Raw genomic sequence first — 24155 nt, forward strand, 5'->3', positions numbered from 1 at the left:
TCTTTTTATAACTGCGCATGCAACAATTGCACTTGAGATAAGCAAATCTTAACTGAAAATAAGCACATTATCTTATATCTCTAACAGAAAACCACCTGCCACATGCACCAATGACCTTTAGGTGCTAAACCGCAAGCCACATTGGCTAGCCACTCGGGGTACTGAATTACCCTAAAGTGGCCAGCCTTCAATAGCTTCTTTGTCTCTTCTCGTACGAACAAACGCCTTTCTTCGTTGAATTTTCGCCTTCTCTGGCGGACAGGTCGGACCTGGGGGTCTAGGGTGAGACGATGACACAGGAAGTCAGGGTCTATACCGGGCATGTAAGAGGCAGACCATGCGAAAGCGTCAAGGTGTCGTGCTATGACCTCAACAACCTGATCCTGCGACTCTTGGCTCAAGGACCACCCAAGTTTGAACGTCTTCCCACCGATCTCTCTTTCCACCACGTCTCCTGCGGGCTCGGGTCGGTTCTCCCGGGCGATCTCCACGCGGAATACCCCGTCTTCTCTTGGGGGTCTGGTAGTGACAACAAACACTCCTCTCTTCGTTTTGAGGTTGTTTTCATAGCATCTCTTCGCCTCCTTTTGGTCAGATCTAATGGTGATCACCACACCCTCAAGGGAAGGCAACTTTATCTTCATATGCCTCGTGGAGGCGATTGCTCCTATCCTGTTTAAAGCTGGCCTACCTAACAATATATTGTAGGCTGAGGGAGCATTAACAGCACAATACCTGATGTTGGTAGTGCGTGAGGTCGTGCCATCCGTGAACGTCGTCCTCAACTCGATGTGTCCACGAACCTCCACCTGGTCCCCTGCAAAACCATACAAACATCCGGTGTAGGGCCTTAACCGGTTCGTGGACAGTTGTAACTGGTTGAAGGTCATCAAGAACATCACGTCGGCTGAACTTCCTTGGTCCACGAGGACGCGGTGCACATTCCTTCCTGCTGTGACTACTGAAATCACCATCGGGTCATTGTCATGGGGTATGATATCTTGGAGGTCGGCCCTGGTGAAAACGAGGTCAACATCGGGGGTTTGGTCTACCTGTTGTACCTCTACCGTCATTACGCTTCATGCGTATTTCTTTCGCTGGGAGGCGGTGCACCCTCCCCCTAAGAATCCTCCAAAGATGGTGTTTACTTCCCCATGGATAGGCACCTCGTGCCCTTGATCTGTCCTTGCAACTACCAACGCCTGATCATTCTACAGCTCTTGAAGGTAATCTTGACAAAGGCATGCACTATCATGGCCTCATCAATAGGTTTCAATCTTACCACTTGGACCCCAAACTTGTTCAGGTAGTCCTTTACGGACTCCTCCTGTTACTGTTTGACGTCGAAAACATCATAGGAAAGCCGGGTGGGGGCCTGTTAACAAGGTACTGCTCCCTGAACAGTGTTGCAAACTAGTGAAAGGTGGTGATGTGTCTGTCAGGAAGGCTAACAAACCATTCCAACGCCGCGCCTGACAGCGTGCTCATAAGCATCTTGCAATACACAACGCCAGACCCTCTTGTAAGCATCATTTGGGTGTGGAACGCCGTGAGATGGGCCTCTGGGTCCTCTACTCCTGTGAAGGAGACTTTCAGGCCCAGAGACGTTGTTGGTAACGCCGTATTCATGATCGCTCGTGAGAACGGCATGGGACGTGCCCTAAGAGGTACAAACGGGGCACGTTCGTCCGTTGCGCGCTTCCCTACTTGTTGTAAATCCCTGCGCAGTTCTTCATTGGCTCTGCGTTGTCCGCTCGTGATGCCGCTACCTTTGCTTGGAGGGCATGCCTCGTGTCCAAGATTTGCTGCGTGGTAATGTTGTCCCCTCCAAGGGGCACAATTCCTGCAGATCCAGCGGTTCCTTGCCTCGTACTCCTCATATTGGTAGTAAAGACTCTTAACCTTGTCGTTGCGAGTGGGACCTTTCTTTAACAGGCCCCACGGTGGGCGCCAAATCTTCCTGCCGGTTGACTCCAATAGCTTCTTTGGCCCTTCGATCTTGCCTGAGAATTTTGCCTTCTTGATCAAGAAACTTCTCACCTGCAAAGACAAAGGGGCGCCCTAGCGGCCGTTTGCACTCCGACGCTCAAGTAAGTATTAGGGCAAAGAAACACCAAGTGTGTATATTAGCTTCAGTCTTAGAAACTGCGTATCTTGTTAGGGTTCTTGGCACCCTTTATATAGGCTGAAACTAGGGTTTACCTTTGTGTTGTTACCCTCATCTAGGGTTCCTTGGAAAATGTCCATGCGCCGCTATTTAGGTAATTTTAGCGTATTTGGCACATGGAACCTTCCTTAATTGGAGTGCAATGAATAACATAGTGGCCGTTTGGGTACCAATTTGTGCTCCTATTCTCTTGCGCCATCTGCTTTGTGGGTGCCCTAATTATTCACGTGTCATGCATGTAGCCTTTCTGGAAACCCTAATCCTAATAGGCTTTAACGCCTCCCAGGATTATCCTCACGTGCTGGGCCTTCATGTGTCATACACACCACGTGCATGGATCCCTCGTGAGTTAGGCTTTCCACATATCTCATGTCTTTAACTTGTCAACTTATCATAACTCTTAGGCCCACCTTTCATGGCCTTCTACAAAGTCTAGAAGACCGATGTCCGACCTTCTCCCTCCATTGTGAGGTCCGATATCAATCTCCAACATCGGCTTAGGAAACCAATGTCCAAAGATTAACCTAATCCCCTAATAAGTGCGTCTGGGGTCCACCTCGTGGCCCCCTTCCGTTACCAAGCATCGGTGCTCGATGTTTGAGGTCAGCCTCTGGGTCGATGACCGAGGACTGGTCGGGACAATATACATGACATATTTGTTTGAATATGTAGCTGGGGATCAGGAGCTCAATATAAATATAATTCAATTTTTTATGATGTAAGTATCTTTACCTATATTTCAATTTACTTTATGTTAAATTATTATTGATTATGCTTTAACTAATAACTTGTAGGTTTTTGAATGGAGTCTGTCTCACTGAGGGGAAGGAAAATGTGTATGGATTCTTAGATCTTGCATATACTAATCCCACTGGAAAAAAGGTAAATGAAACCCAATCTTACATCACTAACACCCTAGAAAAAGAGGGAAAAGAATTTTTTTTTATGCCCTTATATTCATGAGTAAGTTTAATTATAAGTCATCAATTATTACTATTTCATGTTTTAAATATTTACTAACTCTTTTCATGGATGGTATAGGGGTCATTGACAGTTACTTGTCTTATCAATGGTTGAAAAGACTACTATGTGGTTTTGTTCCCTACACAAGAAGCCATCCACACATTTGAAGAATATCATTGATAGGTAAGTATACTATAAACTTAACTTTGTATGTTAATAATTAAGCATCTACTAACACGGTTTTTGGTATTAATCAGTTCATGATGTGGATATAACATTCTAAAAGGTCGATCAAATTCAAATTTTCAAAATCTGAAGTGGATAAAACTAAAGGTTTGTAATTTTTGTCTTTCTCTTTTCATTGTTTATCTATATTAACTTTTACTTTTTATTGAATTATAGTGTAATAAACAACCAAAAGCTATGAGTGTGGATATTACATTATGCAATGGATGGTTACGATTGTAAGACTAGGCCTTAAAAGTGATTGGCATGAGGTAACATGATGGTAAATTATTTTTATAATTCTTTAACATATATGTATCTTAAAACTAATTTATGTGAACCTTATTTTGTAATATAGTACTTCACGAATGAGCAACCAATGTCTTCGGAAGCCTTAGCATATGTGAGCAATTTAATTGGGAATTAGCATTAAACATATTGCACTTAAAAAAACAACAATTTACGAATGCAGTTATTTATCATAGTCGCATTTATAAATCCAACGCAAGATTCATTAATGCGGCTCTTTACCACAACCGCATTCGTAAATGAGATTTATAAATGCCGCTATGGTAATAGCCACATTCATAAATGCATTACTAGTCCCGGTATAAAATCATTCAGAAGCATATAGGAATGTGGTTATTTACCATAGTTGCATTTATAAATTTCATTTACAAGTGCGTCTAAATAACCGCATTCATATCTCTTCGATTTAAGACTACGCGTACAACAAATTCGACTATATAGCCGTTGTTGTAAATATAAAATTGCCACCATTATAAACCCTTTCTGCATCGGTAAACTCATCGATGATTCATGATGAAATGAAATCTGGAATTGTTTTACCATATCAATGCGCAAAATATTTTCTCTAAAATAGTAAACATGAAGATTTTTATTTTCAATGAACATAGATAAATATTCTTAAGAATTTTATAATTAATCAAACATATTTATGATTCCAAAAAAATAATGATGTGAGATCATGAAAAAAAAATCATTATATCAAATACATACTAAGGAACATTTGGTATAACAAAAGTCTTTCTAAATTTAAATATGGTTTCCGAAAATCATAAAATATTCATAATTTTTTAAAAATTACTAAATATAATTTTTGGTGATAATTATTTTGAAAATGTTTAAATGAGTTTTATGATAATAAAAAGGTAATTTGCTATTTTTACCAATTTTTTTTATTTTATTAAATGATCTAATAAAACTAATATATTACTTTTGTTCCAGTAATAACTTCATAAAATTATATTCTAGCCTTACTATAGAAACCGATTATGTGTAAAACATTAAAAATAGAAGAAAACGTTCTCAAAGAAAACACTATTATCTACATGTTGTTGTTTTTATTTTAAACACATTTGGAAAACAGTGCTATATTTTTTAATACTGAATAAAAAAGATAAATAGTAAACTTATATTTTAATAATAACTATGAATGGTTTTATATTTATAAAATTATGTTATTTTAGTTTTGAATTTTATTCTTTGAATCTTTTATTGATTGAAATAAGATATTTTATTGATGGAATGACAATTTAGTTTTTTTCTTCTACTAAAAATATTTCACTATATACAATTGGTATTCTATAATAACTTAATCACTCTATTAACTGATTTTTTTATTTCAATCTTTTATAATAAGTTATTATACTTACAGGTATTCAATATATATATGCAAAAATATGTATAATAATATAAAAAGATATAATTTAATCAAATAAGATTAAACGGTATAACTTAGTTGATTGAAAGATAAATAATCAATCATATACTTTATGTATTTTAAATATTTTTTTAATACTCTAGTCCAATTTAAAAAATATCTATAAATACCTATCAATCACATGTATTAGTTACTCAATTTTCACACCTTTTTATATATTTATAATAATTATTTATGTAGTATGATTTGAACGTTAGAGAATCTTCTTTCAATAATTTTGACAAATTCATAGATCATATTTCATAATCATTATTTGACTTCTAAGAAAAAATGACAACAATCATGCTTACATAAAATTAAGGAAAATAGTTAAAAAGATTTAAAGATAAATAATAAATTACTCTTGATAATCTATAAAGAAATAAAGATTTTTTTTTCCTTCTCGGCAAACATGCTGAATGAAATTGAGGAAATTTGTTGTTTTCCTCATTAATCATGTTGAACCTTTAAATATGTTGTAACTAAAATAAGATAGTAACTGAAAGTACCAAAAATAATATTTGTAATAAATCCTTAAATATTATATAAACTATTTTCATAAAATAAGTTGATCCCAACATTAATAAATATAATTGTACTTATTTGTAATGAAACAAATCCTAAACAGAGAAACAAAGGAAGTAAATGAGTTATAACATGTGAATTATGGTTCCTTTCCACTAAAACAGAATCTGAAATAAGTTAATGGAAATTACTGGATAAGGTTTAATTATGTGATTGGATTGCCAAGAAGAAGAGGAGTTCCAGGATGAAATTAGCATGAAAATAACTTAAGAAATAAATGCGAGCTCCTTAGTTGGTCAACTTGATATACACTGAGACAAACTCCTTCGCTAGCTCGTTAATCAAATCGATCCTCTACGTGTCTACGAAGAAGTATGAAACTTGCAAGTTTGAGAACAAGTTGTTCATTTTCTCGATATCAACCGTTATCACGTCTAGCATGTTGTTGGCGCTCGCCACATCAGTCAGGACCGATATGTAGTAGTTGGAGGGATTCTGAGGGATGTTATAAGGACTTCATAGGGTTGAGGTTTACACCCACTTACATACAATGAAAGACTCTAATCTTTAGTCGATGTGGGATCTCTAACATTTTTTTTATTCTAATAATTTCGAAAACAAATTACATTATTTTAGAGAAAAAAAAATGTACTAGATTACACTCTGAAAGATAATTTCGAATACGGTAGTACCTTATGAATTAGGTAATCTGTTACATGTTTTTTCAAATTTCAATGTTGCAGATTATATGATTCAGTATGAAATTTGATAATTCAAAATACCTTCAATAAGTTATCATTATTCTTATTCCATTATGGATTTCGTACATTTTTAAATTTAATTGGTAAGTTACGAAATTCAGTAATTTTATTTTCAATTGTGTAACACAAAACTCATTCCAGAATTTGAATTAACATTTTGACTTATACGATCCATAATACATATTTATATTACGATTATATAATCCAGAAATCCAAATTTAAAAATGAGTTCCATTTTTTCACAATCCAAAATATAATTTCTAAAATCTTTAACTTATGGATTCTATTATTCATATATGTGTCACATTATCCAATCCAGAACATTAAAAATCCAAGGCACCTATGCAATGCAAACATGGGTAAGAAATTTAAAAACTAACCAAAGATGCCACCACCACCAATTGCCACCACCACCACCTTCAGTCCAGACACTCTCCTCACTCACCAACCTATCGTAAAACAATGTCAATGCCTTTAATTTTTAACTTTTTTACTGAAGGGCAATTTTAGAATTTTGAATTTAATGTAGGTGCCTAAAGAAGTCATGGGGATGCAGGAAGAAGCAGCCCTACATGAAACAAATTTGAGAACTCATGGGCTGGATTTTTATAATTGGGCCATTAAAATTGATTGGAGAAATTTAGAGTTTCATTCTTGTACCTCATTTATTTTTATCAGTTATTACTTATTTCAATTTTTCAAAGATAGTTGATTATTATACTACTTTTAGTATTACTTCTTTTATAATTCAAATTAAAAAATATTTAACATTATAAGTTAAAGTAACTGATGTTTCATTAAGAAATTCAATATAACATTAGTTTAAATTCAAAAATAAAATAAATTAGTTAATTAAATTTGATTAGTTTTTATTATATCAACTCATTTAAATAAAATGATTTTTAAAATAATAAATATATACTTTTGAAAAATAAATATAAGAACTAAAAATTTCAATAAAATTTAATTATTTTATAAATCTAAAATTATAATTACATAACAATATATATATATATATATATATATATATATATTTTAAAAAACACAAAATTCATTATATAATAAAACTTAGATAATTATATCATTTTACATTTAATAACTAGTTTATTACTTAGTTTTATCAAACACTCTTAATTCATACTTATCAATCTTAAGCTAATTTGGTCAAACAAACCCATAATCTACAAGCTAACTAATTTACTTTATTTATTTATTATTATCTCTTGTATTTTCAATAAATCTTCTTATTATCCTTGATTTTTTACTTATTATCATTTATTTTCAATTTCACATAGAAAATTAAATACAATATAATTTTTAGTATTAATAAAAAAAATTCAAAATTTGAAAATAAATAAAAGTTAAAGTTAATTAATACTCGTTAAATTAAGTAGTTTAAATAAAATTATCGGTCTAATTAAAAAACGACATGCAACATTTAAAAATTAAATAGTAATAATAAATTTTTTAATAAGATTTTAATTAGTTTTAGAAAAATTTAATTATAACTATATAATAATTGTACCCACTAGACCTCGGCCATCGATTCCAGTGACTGACCTCAGACATCGCACACCAGTGTCTGATAGTAAAGATGAACCATGTAAGGTGGACCCTAGATACACATATCAGGGTGTTGGTCAGACTTCGGACATCGGTACCATAGACCTCGACATTGGAGATCGACATCAGACCTTGCCAGAAGAGGGAGAGATCGGACGTCGACAGTCTGAACAGTTATATTGGGCCACGTAAGGTGGGTCCCAGAATTACACAGTTATCAGTTGAAAACATCAGATATGAGGGAAACCTAAGTCACGAGGGATCCATGCAAGTGGTGTGTATAGCGCATTCAGGCGCGACACGAGTAAACAATCCTTGGAGGCACTAAGGTCCATTAGGGTTAAGGTTTCTGAAGGAAGCGACATGCATGGCACGTGAATACTTAAGGCACCCGCAAAACAGATGGCCCTAGAGACTTGGTGCACAAGTTGGTACCCAGGCGACCATTCTGTTAGTCGTTGCACTCCAGTTAAGGGAAGTTCCATGTGCCAGATTACGCCAAGATTATGTAATAGCGGCGCAGGGACATTCTCCAAGGAACCCTAGACATGGGTAAGGGAACAAAGATAAACCCTAGTTTCAACCTATATAAAGAGTGCTAAGAACCCTAACAAGGTACACAGTTTCTAGGACTGAAACTACTTTATACACTTAGTGTTTCTTTGCCCTTATACTGACTTGAGCGTCAGAGTGCAAACGACCGTCAAGGCGCCCTTTGTCTTTGCAAGTGAGAGATTCTTCGATCAAAGAAGTACGATTCTCAAGCGGAGATAGGAGGGCCAAAGGCTGTCGTTCGAGTCAACCGGCAAAGCGAGTCAACCGGCGAGAACAGTTGGCGCCCACCGTGGGGCCCGATAAAACAAGGTCCCACTCGCAATCGTGTTAAGAGTTTTTACCAACGATATGAGGAGTACGAGGCAAGGATCTGTTGTGGCTTCAGGTGTCGTGCCCCCTGGAGGGGACAACGTCACCATGCAACAACTCATGGAGACATGCTCGCCCTCCAGGAGGCGGTAGCGACATCTAGGGTTGAAATAGCCACGTCACAAGCAGACAATGAAGAACTGCGCAGAACCAATGAGGAACTGCGCAAAGATTTGCAACAAGCAGAGGAGCGTGCGGTGGATGAGCGTGCTCCACCCATACCACTCAGGGCACGTCCCATGCCGTTCTCTTAGGCGATTATGGATACTGCGTTGCAAACCACGTCTCTAGGCCCGAAAGTCACCTTCACAAGTGTAGAGGACCCAGAGGCTCACCTCACGGCGTTCCACACCCAGATGATGCTCACAGAGGGATCTGACGCTGTGTACTGCAAGTTGTTGATGAGCACGTTGGCAGGCGCGGCGTTGGAGTGGTTCGTTAGTCTCCCTGACGGACACATCACTACCTTCGACCAGTTCGCGACGTTGTTCAGAGAACAGTACCTCGTTAACAGGGCCCTCACTCGAATCTCTTATGATGTCTTTGACATTAAAAAGTACCAAAGAGAGTCCTTAAAGGAGTTCTTGAACAGGTTTGAAGTCCAGGTAGTGCGATTGAAACCCACAGATGAGGCCATGATGGTGCACGCCTTCATCAAGGGAATGCTGCCAGGACCCTTCAGTGAATCACTGCTCAGGTTCTACCCAAAAACGTTCAGCGAGATCAAGCGTCGGACTTTGGCGCACATCGTTGCGGACGATCGAGTCACAAAGAAATGTGGTCTCATCGTTCCTATTCGAGCTCGAGCAGCAGGTCGACCTCAGCCCATGAGGGTACATGAGGCGACCACAGAGAAGAAGGGCGCGGGAAAGCAGCAACCCTACGAGATGCCCTAGACTGGAGCACACACGTGGAGGGACCCACCCCCAAAACATAATTTTCGTGTGGAGCTCAAGGAGCTAATCACTATTCCTAACATAGCGGCGAGATTGAAGATTCCCCCCAAGACAGACACAAAGATGAGGCCCAACAAGAACGCTTGATGTGAATTTCACCAAGCATATGGCCACCCCATACGCAACTACTTGGCACTGGCGCACCAATTGGACGAGTTAGTATAAAGCGACTTCTTGAAGGACTACCTCAGGAGCCGCAGGAAGATCAGGCGTTGGTGGCCGCAGGGGTAGATCAGGGGCACGAGGTGCCTGTTCATGGTGAAATCAACACCATCTCTAGAGGATTCTCAAGAGGAAGATGCACCGCCTCCCAGCGGAAGAAGTATGCGCGAAAGGTGATGGCAATAGAGGTGCAGAAGGCAGATAATACTCTCGATGTCGACTTTGTCTTCACCAAAGCCGACCGCCAGGACGTAGTCCCACACGACAACGATCCAATGGTAATTTCGGTAGTAACAACAGGGAGAAGGGTGCATCACGTCCTTGTGGACCAGGGTTGTTCGGCCGATGTGATGTTCTGGTCGACCTTCAACAAGTTACAGTTGTCTCCAGAACAGTTGAGGCCCTATACCGGTTGCTTGTACAGTTTCGCTAGAGACCAGGTGGAGGTGCGTGGGCACATAGAGTTGAGAACAACCTTCACCGATGGCACAACCTCACGTACTATGAACATCGGGTACCTCTTCGTTAACGCTCCATCAACCTATAGAATACTTTTGGGCAGGCCTGCTTTAAACAAGATTGGAGCGGTGGCCTCTACGAGGCACATGAAGATGAAGCTTCCTTCCCTTGAGGGTACAGTGATCACCATCAAGTCTAATAAAAAAAAGGCTAAGAAGTGTTACGAGAATAGCCTCAAGACAAAGAGAGGAGTGTTCGCTGTTACCACTTAGCCTCCCAAGGAAGAAGGGGTCACTCGTGCAGAGATCGTTTGGGAGAGATGACCCGAACCTGCTGAAGAAGTGCTGGAGAGGGGGATCAGTGGGAAGATGTTCAAGCTTGGCAAATCCTTAGGCCAAGAGACACATGATCAGATTGCTGAAGTCATAGCACAACACCTTGATGCTTTTGCATGGTCTGTCTCTGACATGCCTGACATAGACCCTAACTTCCTGTGTCATCGTCTCACCATGGACCCCCAGGTCTGACCTGTTCACCAGAGAAGATGAAAGTTCAACAAGGAGAGGCGCCAGGTCGTCCGCGAAGAAACAGAGAAGTTGTTGAAGGCTGGCCACAACAAGGAGATTCAGTACCCTGAGTGGCTGGCGAACGTGGTGCTAGTGAAGAAGGCCAGTGGGAAATGGAGGATGTGTGTCGACTTCACAGACCTCAACAAGGCCGGTCCGAAGGACTCCTACCCGCTGCCCAGCATTGACGCTTTGGTGGACAGCGTGTCCGGTTGCAGACTGCTCAGCTTCCTGGATGCCTTTTCTGGTTACAACCAGATCATGATGCACCCCAGGGACGAGTGCAAGACAGCGTTCATGACAAAGTTGTCTTGTTACTATTATAAGGTGATGCCCTTTGGGCTTAAAAATGCAGGGGCAACGTACCAAAGGCTGATGGACAGAGTTTTAGCGCCCATGTTAGGGCGGAATGTCCAAACCTATGTGGATGACATGGTGGTCACCTCCCAGCAGAGGGAGCAACACGTAGTAGACTTGGAGGAGCTATTCACCATGATAGCCAAGTACAGGTTAAAGCTGAACCCAGAGAAGTGCGTGTTCAGAGTAGAAGCAGGCAAGTTCTTGGGTTTCCTACTCACTGAACGTGGGATAGAGGCGAATCCTGAGAAGTGCGCTGCGATAATAGTAATGAGGAGCCCGATCTCAGTTAAGGAGGTGCATCAATTGACAGGGCGCATGGCCGCTCTGTCCAAATTCGTATCGGTAAGGGGAGATAAGGGGCATCCTTATTTCCAGTACCTGAAGAGAAACAACAGATTCGTATGGACTTGAGAGTGCGAAGAGGCGTTCCTAAAACTGAAGGACTACCTGGATAGTCCACCAGTGTTGTGCAAGCCACAACTAGGTACTCCACTTCGTCTATACTTCGCGGTTACAGAAAATGCGATCAGTTCGGTTCTGCTGCAAGAGCAGGACCAGGTGTAGAAGCCGATCTACTTTATGAGCAAAGTGTTGTAGGGGCTAGAGGTGAGATACCAGGCCATAGAGAAAGCGGCTCTAGCAGTAGTGTTCTCAGCGCGAAGACTTCGCCACTACTTTCAGAGCTTTACCGTAATAGTGATGACAAACCTTCCAATTTGCAAGGTCTTACAGATGTCAGATGTGGCAGGCAAAATGGTGTGATAGGCGGTAGAGCTATCAGAGTTCGATGTGCAGTATGAGCCTAGAGGCCCCATTAAAGCCCAGGTTTATGCTGACTTCGTGGTAGAGCTCTCTTCGGTAGCCACGCACCAAGAAGGAGCAGGTTTCGGATGGGTTCTCTCTGTAGATGGTTCCTCCAACCAACAAGGTAGTGGGGCTGGAGTGATCTTGGAAGAGCCAGATGGGTTGCTAATTGAGCAGGCAATGCGGTTCGCTTTCAAGGCCAGTAACAACTAGGCAGAGTATGAGGCCCTTATCGCTGGAATGCTGCTAGCAAAAGAGATTGGTGTGAAAGGTGTGCTGGCGAAGAGTGACTCCTTGTTAGTCACAGGACAGGTCATGGGGGAATATCAGGCTAAAGACCCTCAGATGGCCACATATCTAAAGTACGTCCAAGCTTTGAGGGAGACGTTTGAGGTGTTCGAGTTAGTCCACGTAGCCAGAGAACAGAATGCCCGAGCAGACTTGCTTGCCAAGCTCACCATTTCGGGTAAGGGGGGCAGACAGAGGACAGTTATTCAGGAGACCCTGAGGAAACCTCAAACTACCACAAACAATATGCAAGAAGTCCAGCAGATCAGCACATCGGAAGTGATGAGGAGGAGTCATCGGTCGTTAACGCAGGAGACGTTAAAAACGCACAGAATAAGCGCGTACCCAGTTGCTGGGGAAAGGTCGTTGCAGGTTTACCAAGTCGAAACAGGAGAAACCTGGATGACACCCTACCAACGATATTTGGCTGATGAGATACTCCCGCTAGAGCCTACAAAGGCTAGGAAAATCAAGAAAAATTCGAGCAAGTACACCTTGATCGATGGAAAGTTATTCAGGCATGGGTTCACCCACCTTATCCTGGTGTGTGTAAGTGGTGAGAGATTCACGCGCATTATGGCAGAGATGCATGAAGGGATATGTGGTAGCCACATCGGTGGCCAATCTCTCTCATCAAAGGCCATTCGTGCAGGATATTACTGGCCGACCATGAGGGAAGACTGCACGGGGTATGCACAGCGGTGCAAGTAGTGCCAGCAACATGTTGACTGGCACAAGGCGCCTCTAGAGGACCTGAGGTCAATCTATAGCCCATGGCCATTTCATACTTGGGGGATCGACATTTTGGGGCCTTTTCCTTTAGCAGTGCGGTAGATGAAGTACCTCATGGTTGCCATAGAATACTTCACAAAGTGGATAGAGGTTGAGCCAGTAGTGATGGCATTTCATGTGTTCTTCTTGAATCAAAGTAGTGAAAGTGATGCGGAAGCAATGGGTGAGTGAAACAAAGCCCTCCTAGGAGTTGTGTTGGCTTTGAAGGTGCATGATGAGTATGGGTTTGAGAGGTTCGGCCAGCTCAAGGGAGAAAGGTGAAAGGATTGAAGTTTATAGCCTAGATTTCTAGGAGAAGTAAAGCTAGTGCACAAAATTGGCAGCATAACAATACTCAATTAAACTTGTCAAATACAATGAGATAGCCTTCCTATTTATAGGCCATCTTGGACGTAAAAGGTAAGCTACTTTCTAATGAAAAGAAAACAAAAATTAAATGTAAAACCTAAGCCATGTGCCATGTGCAATGACCGGCCACACAAACTTAGTTTCTAGAATGTTTCCTTCACAAAGTGCTTTCTACACTATCCTATCTACTAAGTACCCCTAATGGGCCTTTATGCAACAAAGCCTTCTCTTCCCAAACCGTAGCTTGGCTCATGTGTGTGTGAAGCTAGACGGTCTAGGACTCTTCATAGATGCTCCTTATGTAGCCATGGCTAGACGCTCCCTTGTGAAGCTAGACGCTCCATTTGGAAGACTAGACGCTCCTTTGAGAGGCTAGACGCTCCTTTGTGAAGCTAGACGGTCTTAGTCTTTTGGCTTTCATAGTGTGGTGAGCTTGGGCCCTCTTCCATCATCCCCTCCCTCTTGAAAAGGATTTGTCCTCAAATCCAATGCTTTTGCTTAGGGAAATGGTTGTGGCTGGATGGTGTCCATCATCTCCTCCTTCTTTTGAGAAGATCTATCCTCAGATCTTCAGGCTTGATCTCGGATAGCAGCATCTTGTTTCTTCAAAGCTTGTCCTCCTGGATCAAACGTCCACCTATAGAAATAATCAAATAAAGCATAGGTGTTAGTTTGCAAATTAATTTTACTAGGTTGCCATTGTTGTTTGTCTTTTGGTATTGGCAACCTTGGACAAGATTTCTCTTTTAAGGGTTGTGTGTGGCCTCTAATCATCTTTTGTATTTTAAAATGGTCATTTGTGGTTACCTTCTCTTGAGGCATAAATCCTATAGGAGATGGTAACAACTTAAAAGAAGAAAGATGATTGAGCACACACATAACTTTAAAAGTAGAAGTAGTTTTGTGAACTACTTGATGGTATGTTTGCTCATTTCTAAAATTGTGTGTGCACTTCATGATTATTCTAGGCATAATAGAAAGAGCTATATTTTCAAAAATATTTTGACCATGCGTTTGAGGATGATAAGCATTTAAAGTGTGCAACTTAGTTGCAAGTTTTCCAAAGGAAATCCTCAAATCATGGTTTGCGAAAGTTGGAGCTCTATTCAATACTATGCTTGAAAATAAACCATGAAGATGTATCACTTCTCTAGAGAAGAGTTTATCCATAACCATGAAGATTGAATTAAAACCTTTTGTTGTCCTAGGGAGTTTTAAAATGAAATTTGTATCTTCCCAAGGATCATTTGCAAAAGGTGAAAGAGTATAGAGTTCATGAGACTTTACTTTAGGTGTAGTTTGAAAACATGAGTTGTACTTAAAGTAATGTCTTTGAACCTCTTTTCTCATGGGTGACAAAAGTTTTCCTCTTAAAAGCTCTAGCGTTTGATCAACTTTCTTTTGTCCCATGAGTTCTCCTTCTTGATCTATGCAAGCTTCTTGTAAGGACTTTTCTTTTGTGCTCATGCTTGCAAGTGTTCCTTTACAAAAGGAAAGGCTAGGTTGTTCAACAAGAAGCATGTTTGTAAAGGTATTTTCAATATGCTTGACTTGTTGAATGACCTTGTGGGAAGGAACACTATTCTCCCACGCCTTTTGTTTCCAATTTTTTTTTTCTTTTTCTATTTTTTCTTCATCCCTTTTGTGTTTCATTTGTATTTGGTCTTTTACCACTTGGGAATGTGGTAAAGGGCTAAGTACAAACCTTTTATGCTTGTGGATAAAAGAAATTTCGTTAGTTAGACCATTATGGGAGGTTTTCTTATCAAATTGCCATGGTCTACCTAATAAGATGTGGCAAACTTCCATAGGTACTACATCACATAAAACATTGTCTTTGTAGTTGCCTATAGAAAACTCGATTTCCACTTGTTTGTCTACACGTAGTTCTCCATCCTCATTGATCCATTGTAAATTGTAAGGTTGTGGATGAGGAACTACTTGTAGTTGTAATTTTTCAATCAATCTAGTGCTACAACAATTGCAGCATGACCCACCATCCACAATAAGAGAGCATATATTTTCTAAAACATTGCATCTAGTATGAAAAATGTTCTCTCGTTGTGTCTCAATGGGTGCACTAGGTTGATTGTGGAGGATTCTTTGAATCATCAATAAGTCCCCCTCCAAAGGATTTATCCTTTCTCCTTCCCCTTTTTCTTGGGTACTAGGTTCATCTTCACCACTTGTGTATTCATCTTTTCCTTTTAAAAACAAAATTCTTTGGTTTGGACATTGTACTTGCACATGCCCTCTTCCAAAACATTTAAAACATTTGGTGTCCCTAGCACGGATGTATGGGGTGGAGGCATCTTTCACTAAGGGTTTGGTAGTCTCTTTGGGTTCGTCTCTAGGTGTACTACCCTCCCTTTTAAAGTCTTTCTTAGGATAAGAGTTTGAGTAAGAACCCACCCTTAGATTTGAAGTTTTGCGCAAATTTTGTTGTTCAACTTTAATGCAAAGTTGAACCAAATCATTCAAGTCTTGGTAGGGTAATAGTTCTACTCGATCCCTTATCTCAAGGTTGAGCCCACTTAGAAACCTAGATATGGTGGTGGTTTCTTCCTCTCTAATGGATGCTCTCATCATGTAGAGCTCCATTTTCTGCCTATACTCTTCCACACTTAAGTTCTTTTGTTGGAGTCTTTGGAGCTTGTCCATCAACTCCCTATGGTAGTAGGAAGGTATGTGGCGACGTCTTAGGGCTCCCCTAAGGTCATTCCAATATTCTATGGAAGGCTCCCTATGAAGACGTCGGTCTCTCTCTAAAGAGGTCCACCAATACATGGCATTGCTTTGGAAACTAAGGGTTGCTAAGGGTACCTTCCTCTCTTCACTCACCCTATGGCAAGCAAAGAGTTGCTCTACTTTCATCTCCCAATCTAGGTAGGCCTCTACGTCTTCCTTACCATAGAAATGGGGTAGGTCTACCCTTACTTCCTTTGGGCTCTCTTGCTCCCTTTGTCTAGTTCTTCTAGGGGGTGGTTGATAGTAATCATTAATTCTAAGGCTTCCCTCCCCTAGAGTTGCAATACTTTGTGATGCATGAGTATTTGTTTTTTTTGATTTTTGAGATTTTTGGGATTTCTCTTCTTGAGCTCTAGCCAACTCATTAATTTTGTTTTCATTCTCCAATTGTCTAAAGGAAATTAATTGTACCGCTTGGGATACTTCTTTTAAAAGGGTTTTCAAAGATTTTACTTCACTTTCCATAGACTTTGGAGAATGAGGAGAAGAAGACATGGCTAGAACTTTGTGTAGTTAGATGTCTTACTTTGAGAAAGTTTAGGAAAGCTAGAGAAGGTAGTTTTCCAGGTAAGGGAGGTGAGTCACAATGGACTACTTAAGTACCAAGCCTTTTCCTTGCCAAAAACTTTCCTCCAATGACTTCACACAAAATTTTCTCTTAGTAGAACACTTAGAACACAAGAAGTTGAGAAATCAAAAAGCAAGAAAACTATGTAAGCTAGATATGCAGCAAAGCTAGTCGGTATAGCACAAAATTAAACAATACTAAGCATGCAAAACGTTTCTACCAAAACAAAAGAAAAACAAGTTCAAACAAGTAACAAATTCTAAGCAAAATTACTATGCTATTCGGCCCTAGGTGAGGCTTCTTGGACACTTTGAGCCCTTGAAGACACACTCACCGTCTAAAACGTAATTTAAAAGAGGTAATTAACACTAAACCAAGTTGTAAAGGAGATAAGAAAACCCCCTTTGTTGTTCCTCTTTTTGGTTAGTGCACTTTCTTTGTTGTCTTGATTGTTGATCTTCTAGGTGTTTGTAGTGTTTGTTTCAAGGAAGCTTGTTTCGGCCTTAGCTTTGACTCCTCTTTAGAAAGTTGGCTTTAATTCTCCAATTTCCAGCACCTATTCACAAGGGTTTAACCTTAAACCAAGTCAATTTCCATGCACATAAGCACCAAGAGAGAATTAAATTCCAGCACCCAAAATGAGAGGTCAAGAAACAAAAGCAAGAAACAAATTTAATTGAAAGAAAACAGTACCACCAAAAGGATTTATAATATGACAACTTAGAAAGAGATTCAAGAAATTAAAACAAACAATTAAAGGTACTCAATAAAAGTTGGCACACAAAAGGAATTCCTAAAGAAAAGCACTAGATTAGATGACCAAATAAAAAAAACAGCACCACTGGAAAATGTTGTGGGCCAGAAAACGTGTTTGTTCCCCGATTTATGCTGAGCTGTAATTGTAAAAATTTGTTTCTGAAATTTGGATGCAAGAAAATTCAGGATCTTATCTAAATTTTGGCTTTGGAATCACCTAAAACGCATGCACCATTTTTTTTTAATAATTTTTGCAAATTTGGTGTGCAGTTAGGCCAGCTGGAGCGCTCAAGATTTGCACTCTGATTTTGTAAGATTTATCATTTTTTTTCTGTTGCTTCTTTTGACCTCATTCTTTTTTTGTCTTTTCTATAACACTTTAAACTTGCATTTTCCAGAAAATCAGAATTTTCCTATGGATAGAAATATTTTTTTAAACAAAACAGCCCAGAACAGAGAGATGATACAGGGGAAATCTGGAAAACTGGAAGAAAACAGCAAGATAACCAAAATTAACACAATGGAAATGTAAGAATGGAAATTGTGTAAGAACTAAGACACAATTATGAACTCAAACTAAAAATAAAAAGCACCAAAGGATCAAAATAACAGCAGATTAAAGCAATATAAAGAGACCCAAAAGCAAGAAACAATCAAGCCAATAATAGGACTACTAAGAATTGTTGACAAATATGGACTCACATGACTTGACACAACATTTATAGATTCAGAAAATAAAGACTCAAAGCATAAAATGAAGCAATTATAAGAAAGCAATAAGGACTCAATTTCCTAAAAGAAAAAACAGCCACACAATGGTGTAAGGAATCCTATCACAAGCTGCACAGAATTTGTTCAAGATCAATTGAACAATTGTGCTTTGGTTGGATCTTCCATAAGCACACCAAGAACAATTTAAAATATAAAAACAGCAAGACAAGTAAGGAATTGAAATGACAAAGATGAAATAAAGAAGAACTGAAATTAAAAGACCAAGCTACTCATCTTGAAGAACCAAAAGCTCTGATACCAAATGATGGCATTTCATGTGTTCTTCTTGAATCAAAGTAGTGAAAGTGATGCGGAAGCAATGGGTGAGTGAAACAAAGCCCTCCTAGGAGTTGTGTTGGCTTTGAAGGTGCATGATGAGTATGGGTTTGAGAGGTTCGGCCAGCTCAAGGGAGAAAGGTGAAAGGATTGAAGTTTATAGCCTAGATTTCTAGGAGAAGTAAAGCTAGTGCACAAAATTGGCAGCATAACAATACTCAATTAAACTTGTCAAATACAATGAGATAGCCTTCCTATTTATAGGCCATCTTGGACGTAAAAGGTAAGCTACTTTCTAATGAAAAGAAAACAAAAATTAAATGTAAAACCTAAGCCATGTGCCATGTGCAATGACCGGCCACACAAACCTAGTTTCTAGAATGTTTCCTTCACAAAGTGCTTTCTACACTATCCTATCTACTAAGTACCCCTAATGGGCCTTTATGCAACAAAGCCTTCTCTTCCCAAACCGTAGCTTGGCTCATGTGTGTGTGAAGCTAGACGGTCTAGGACTCTTCATAGATGCTCCTTATGTAGCCATGGCTAGACGCTCCCTTGTGAAGCTAGACGCTCCATTTGGAAGACTAGACGCTCCTTTGAGAGGCTAGACGCTCCTTTGTGAAGCTAGACGGTCTTAGTCTTTTGGCTTTCATAGTGTGGTGAGCTTGGGCCCTCTTCCATCAAGTAGCGCATATCACAGCCCACAATATCCAACACTTTGTGTGGAAGAACATAGTGTGCCGCTTTGGAATCCCAAAACGGTTGGTGTCTGATAATTGTACCCAGTTTGTGAGCCAACAGTTGGGCAAACTATGTACGAAGCTGGGAGTTAAGCAGGTGTTCACATCTGTCGAACACCCCCGGACAAACGAGCAGGTCGAGTCTGCCAACCGAGTTCTGCTTAGAGGTCTGAAGAGAAGGCTAGATAAAGCAAAAGGGACCTGGGCAAAAGAAGTTCCTAGAATTGTGTGGGCTTACCACACTACTCCCCAGTACATAACCAGAGAAACACCCTTTAGCTTGGTGTACGGTTCAGACGCGATGATTCCAGTAGAAATCCAGGAGAACTCGCCACGTTTCCAGAACTTTGTGGTCGAAGAGTCCAATGAAGATAGGAAGGTGAACTTTGATCTACTTGACGAAGTAAGGGAGGAAGTAAGGATCAAGGCTGAGGCCTTGAAGAAAAGGGTGGAGTACAAATACAGCTCCAAGCTGAGACCTCGGCAGTTTCAGGTCGCCGACCTGGTGATGCGAAAGGCCCACCCGTACCAGCTAGAGAACAAGTTGTCCCCCAAGTGGACTGGTCCTTTTAGAATGACAGAGGCCCTTGGGAATGGAGCGTACAGGCTCGAGACATTAGAAGGTGGGGTGATCCCTCGTACTTGGAACGCGACCAACCTTAAGTTTTATTTCAGTTAAGTTGTTTGCATTGTACACAGTTTTAGGGGACACTCTTTTTCCCTTACAAGAGTTTTTTAACGAGGTCACCCAATAAAATTTCAGTTATTCAGTTAAGAAACACGTTGTGCAGTGTAGTTAATGAACCTCTCCCTGAGATTGATACACCAAGATCGGGAATAGTATGGTTCCTTAGTGAGCCTCCCTCTTGTCTGAGCTCACCAAGGCTGAGAATAGTATGGTTCAACCGTTAGAAAACCTATCCCTTGACTTCATACAACAAGGTTGCGGTTAGTTATTAAGACCTGTCCCTTGACTTCATACAACAAGGATGAGGTCATTTGAGAATCGTTCACTTGGGTTAGAAACACCAAGGTTGAGAATAGTATGTGATCCTGCCGGCAACTCGAACGTGGAGGAATCGCTCCGTAGTACTCTCTGCCCTGTCTACGCGACTGCGTCTTTTGCAGAATCACCCTCAGAACCTTCTCTTGCTTCTCCGAACGTGACCTGTAAAACGCACAGACGGCGCCTCTAGCGGCCGTTTGCACTCCGACGATCAAGTTAGTCCACAGAACCACCAAAGAACTAGAAAACTAGTAATGTGTGTGTGAGAACTCTTGCACTCTGTTTTTCGTCTCTCTTTTTCTCTTCTCACTTCTCTCCCTGATTCCTCCTTTTATCTCTCTGTCTCTGCTTCTGGGCATAACAGAATTCTGTTATGCTTTTCTGGCATGTGTCAGAAACTTGTTACGCTTTTCAGAGACAGTGTGCCTGCAGAATCAGAGAGTGTGGGTGTCTGTGCGTGTCCGCGCGTCTCTGCGCTGGGCTGCGCCTGTCTGTACCCTTAATGGTACGGAGTGCACTTTTGTCTGGACCGCACCCCTCTCAGATGGTGACACGTGGAGGCCTGCAACTCACATCTAACCACACACGTGTCACTTACTGGAAGGGCTCTAGCGCTTCTCTTTGTGTGCCTAAGTCACGCCCTTGCAGAGTAACTTATGATATTTCTCTTATCTGGGTAAATCGCATACTCTTAGGAGAACGTCGGGTGTGGCTGGTCTAGGCACACTCACCAAACGTTGCTCCCTGCGTAGGCGACTTACCCTTCACGATGCCACGCACGTAATGGGTTGAGGGAATCACCAATCACTGACTGGCTTACTAGTTCCCTCAGGCCACTCTCGTGCATGATTCCCTGAGGTGTGCTCATGCGAGATCCATGCGTAACACTCTCGCTGGGAACCTCAGTCCCAGTTTAACTGCGTGTAACACGAGACCCCGATGACAATACACCCGATGACTGATCAATGTTTATTCGCTTCTCGCGCTCTGCCTCCGGGCGCGAGTCTGGGAACTGGTCTGCTGGTGGCCACTTGGCTACTGACCACCTATCACCACTCTGGGTGATCTATCCCCCGACCTCTCTGCCGCCTGATCTGTCGGTGGTAACTTGGTTACTGGCCACCGATCACCTCTCTTGGCGATCGTCCCCCCGACCTCTCTGCCACCTGGTCCACGTGTCACCCTTCGAGTGGTCCACGTGGTTCTCTGTTGCTGACGTCATCGACCACCGATGACCGATCGGATCAGTAGCATAAGGTTAATTCAGATGAATCAGAAGGAAGATTCTATGGCCAAATACATGCAGATAACCACAACAACTAATGCATCATAAATCACCAAGAGCAGATACCAAAGTAGGTAGAAAGCCCATGGGCATTGAATTCGTTCGCGATGAGTTTGGCGGTATCGAAGACTATTCCCAGTCCTGCCAAGGCTTTGCATACATCCCGGTCAGGCGGGGCGAGCTCGTCCAGAGCCAAGGGTTTCATGGTTACGGGTTTGTCTGTCCAGTACAGGGGAAAGCCCTCTAGGATGGTAGGATCGCGCTTGGTCGCGCGTACCTTGAAGAATTTCCCCTTCCATCCTTTGAACGAATTCTGGAAGAGCGTAAGGATGATGCGCCCGGCGATGCCAGAAAAGCTCATCCAAAGGCTCTTCCCTTGCTTCTTTACCTCGAAGAAGTGAAGAAAAACGTCCACAGAGGAGGGAACGCCTAGATAGCCGCAGAGAATTTGGAACCCTCTCACGAAAGCCTAACTGTTGGGATGGAGTTGGGCGGGAGCAGTGTTTATCTCTGTCAGTAGCTCTTTTTCGAAGGGAGTGAGGGGTAGACGCAGGCCCACCCTCTTGAGCACCATCTGATAGAGGAAGAAGAAAGGGCATCCCCCAGTATCCCGTGAGTCCGCACAAACTGGCATCCCAGGTCGCACCCGGCTTACCAGGACTTGGGAGTCTTGATTTTTGTGGAACGCATTGAAGTTATAGAGGGCAGGGTCCCCCTATGAGCCTCCACGTCCTCAACAGAGTTCAGGAGGGAACATTCGTCCAGAAGTTCGTCGGGGGCCCAGTCATATTCGCCCTTATAATGAGACTTGGGGAGCGGGGGAGGCGCGGTGATTTTAGTTTTCGCCATCAATGCCAATACTGAAGATCAAAAGAGAAAGAAAGGGTTCAGAGAAAAAGGGCTTTGGGAGAAGAAAGGGGAGAAATGGAAGAGCCCTAGGAGCGCCCTACCCACAAGAGAACGAAGGGAAACGAGAGGAACAACGAAACATACAAACAATATCCAGAGAAAGAATAACAACAGTCCCAGGCAGTTTCCTGTAATGCGACAAAAGTGAAGAGTTGTGAGTGCTCGGAACCATACCTTTGTTGTTGAAATGGAGGCAGTAGGAGAGCGCAGGAAGGGGAGAATCGCAATTGCAGAGAAAAAAGGTTTTGGAGGCGATGAATAGTGCGAAGTAGCAGAGTGAGCGAATGTAACAGTAGGGTGAGCGCGGGGTTTGGAGTAGCTTAAACGTTACATTTCGCAACTCAAGAGGTGCTAACTAAGGGCCTTAGGATCGGGCCACGCGTCAGAGGGTCGATTGCCCAGGGGAAACGCAAAGGTCTCTAAAGGAGGACCACGCGATGGGCCACGTGGCGCGCGATCAAGGGTAGCCCAAAAGGTGTTATCATGCCCATTTCAGGGAATGTCCAATCGGTCATTAAGGATACCCCTGTGGTTCAGAAAATGTCGCGTCAGTAATTCGAAAAATTGCTGAGTCAGCAGAGAATGACACGTCATCAGGAAGGCACGTGGATGGTGGGGGCAAGGCTTTAGTCTTTGCGCTGAAGACAAGTCTTCGGCTTAAGACTGGGGGGCTTGTGTACCGTCCCGTATCAGGGCGTTGACTAAGTCAAGGTCAAAGTCAACGACTGGAAAGTCAAAGTCAACTCAAGGTGACGCCCAGTTGTAGAGACGCCAAGAGGAAGCGTCGCCAAGACAGGACAAGGCGTCGCCAAGGCAAGGCGTCGCCTGGGTGGAGGCGTCGCCCAACCAGGGCGTAGCCAGATCAAACAGTGTAAAAGTAAGGCACTCACGGTGTGGTTCCCCGATACCCCTGGGTAGGAAAGACCATGGAGGGAGCGACGCCGTGGGTGCCTTATGACCCGATATCTCGGGAAAGTGATAAAGAGAAAAAAGAGGTGGCTTCAAGGCCATAGTGATGACCTCAGGGTAGGGCAGCCTGACTCGTGAAGTACCCCTGCGACCCCAGAGACGCTTTCGGGACAGATACGACCCAAGAGGAAGGTCACGCCCAGGGTAAGCGGGTGCAGGGTACGAGAGAAAGGAAGATACGCTCTCAAAGTAAGTGGCTAGATACTTGGGGGCATGAGTTCGCACCCAAAAAGTCACCCCTAGCGCAGTAGCACTCCCAAGCAGGAGGACTCACACGTAGAGACGTCCCCAGATGGGCAGAAACGCCCCCAGATGGGGTCATGGCGTCGTGAGGCTCTCCACGTGTACGACAGCCATGCCGGAATAGAAACACCCTCTAGTCAGGTGCCAGGTAATTAAAGATATTCAATACAGTTTCCCTTTCGAGCATTCAGGTACTATTATGGCTCCCGAGCGTTTCAACGTCTTAAATGCGCTACGTTTCGTAATTAAGCGCTTTAATGAGTGCGTTACGTTTGAGATTAAAAGCGCTTTAAGGCGC

At 41.8% G+C, this 24155-nt stretch overlaps 2 protein-coding genes across 2 annotated transcripts; one reads left to right on the forward strand and one right to left on the reverse strand.

Annotated features, from left to right (window-relative positions):
• Positions 1-80: 80 nt before the first annotated feature.
• On the reverse strand, positions 81-1073 carry LOC137839228 (uncharacterized). Its single transcript, XM_068648351.1, has one exon. The coding sequence runs from the start codon at positions 1071-1073 to the stop codon at positions 81-83; it is 993 nt and encodes a 330-aa protein (XP_068504452.1).
• Positions 1074-12398: 11325 nt separating this feature from the next.
• LOC137839229 (uncharacterized) lies at positions 12399-13157 on the forward strand. Its single transcript, XM_068648352.1, has one exon. It carries the CDS (start codon positions 12399-12401, stop codon positions 13155-13157), a length of 759 nt encoding a protein of 252 aa, XP_068504453.1.
• The last annotated feature ends 10998 nt before the right edge of the window (positions 13158-24155 follow it).

The sequence above is a fragment of the Phaseolus vulgaris genome, chromosome 3 (genome assembly GCF_000499845.2).
Source record: "Phaseolus vulgaris cultivar G19833 chromosome 3, P. vulgaris v2.0, whole genome shotgun sequence".
Classification (NCBI taxonomy): Eukaryota; Viridiplantae; Streptophyta; class Magnoliopsida; order Fabales; family Fabaceae; genus Phaseolus; species Phaseolus vulgaris.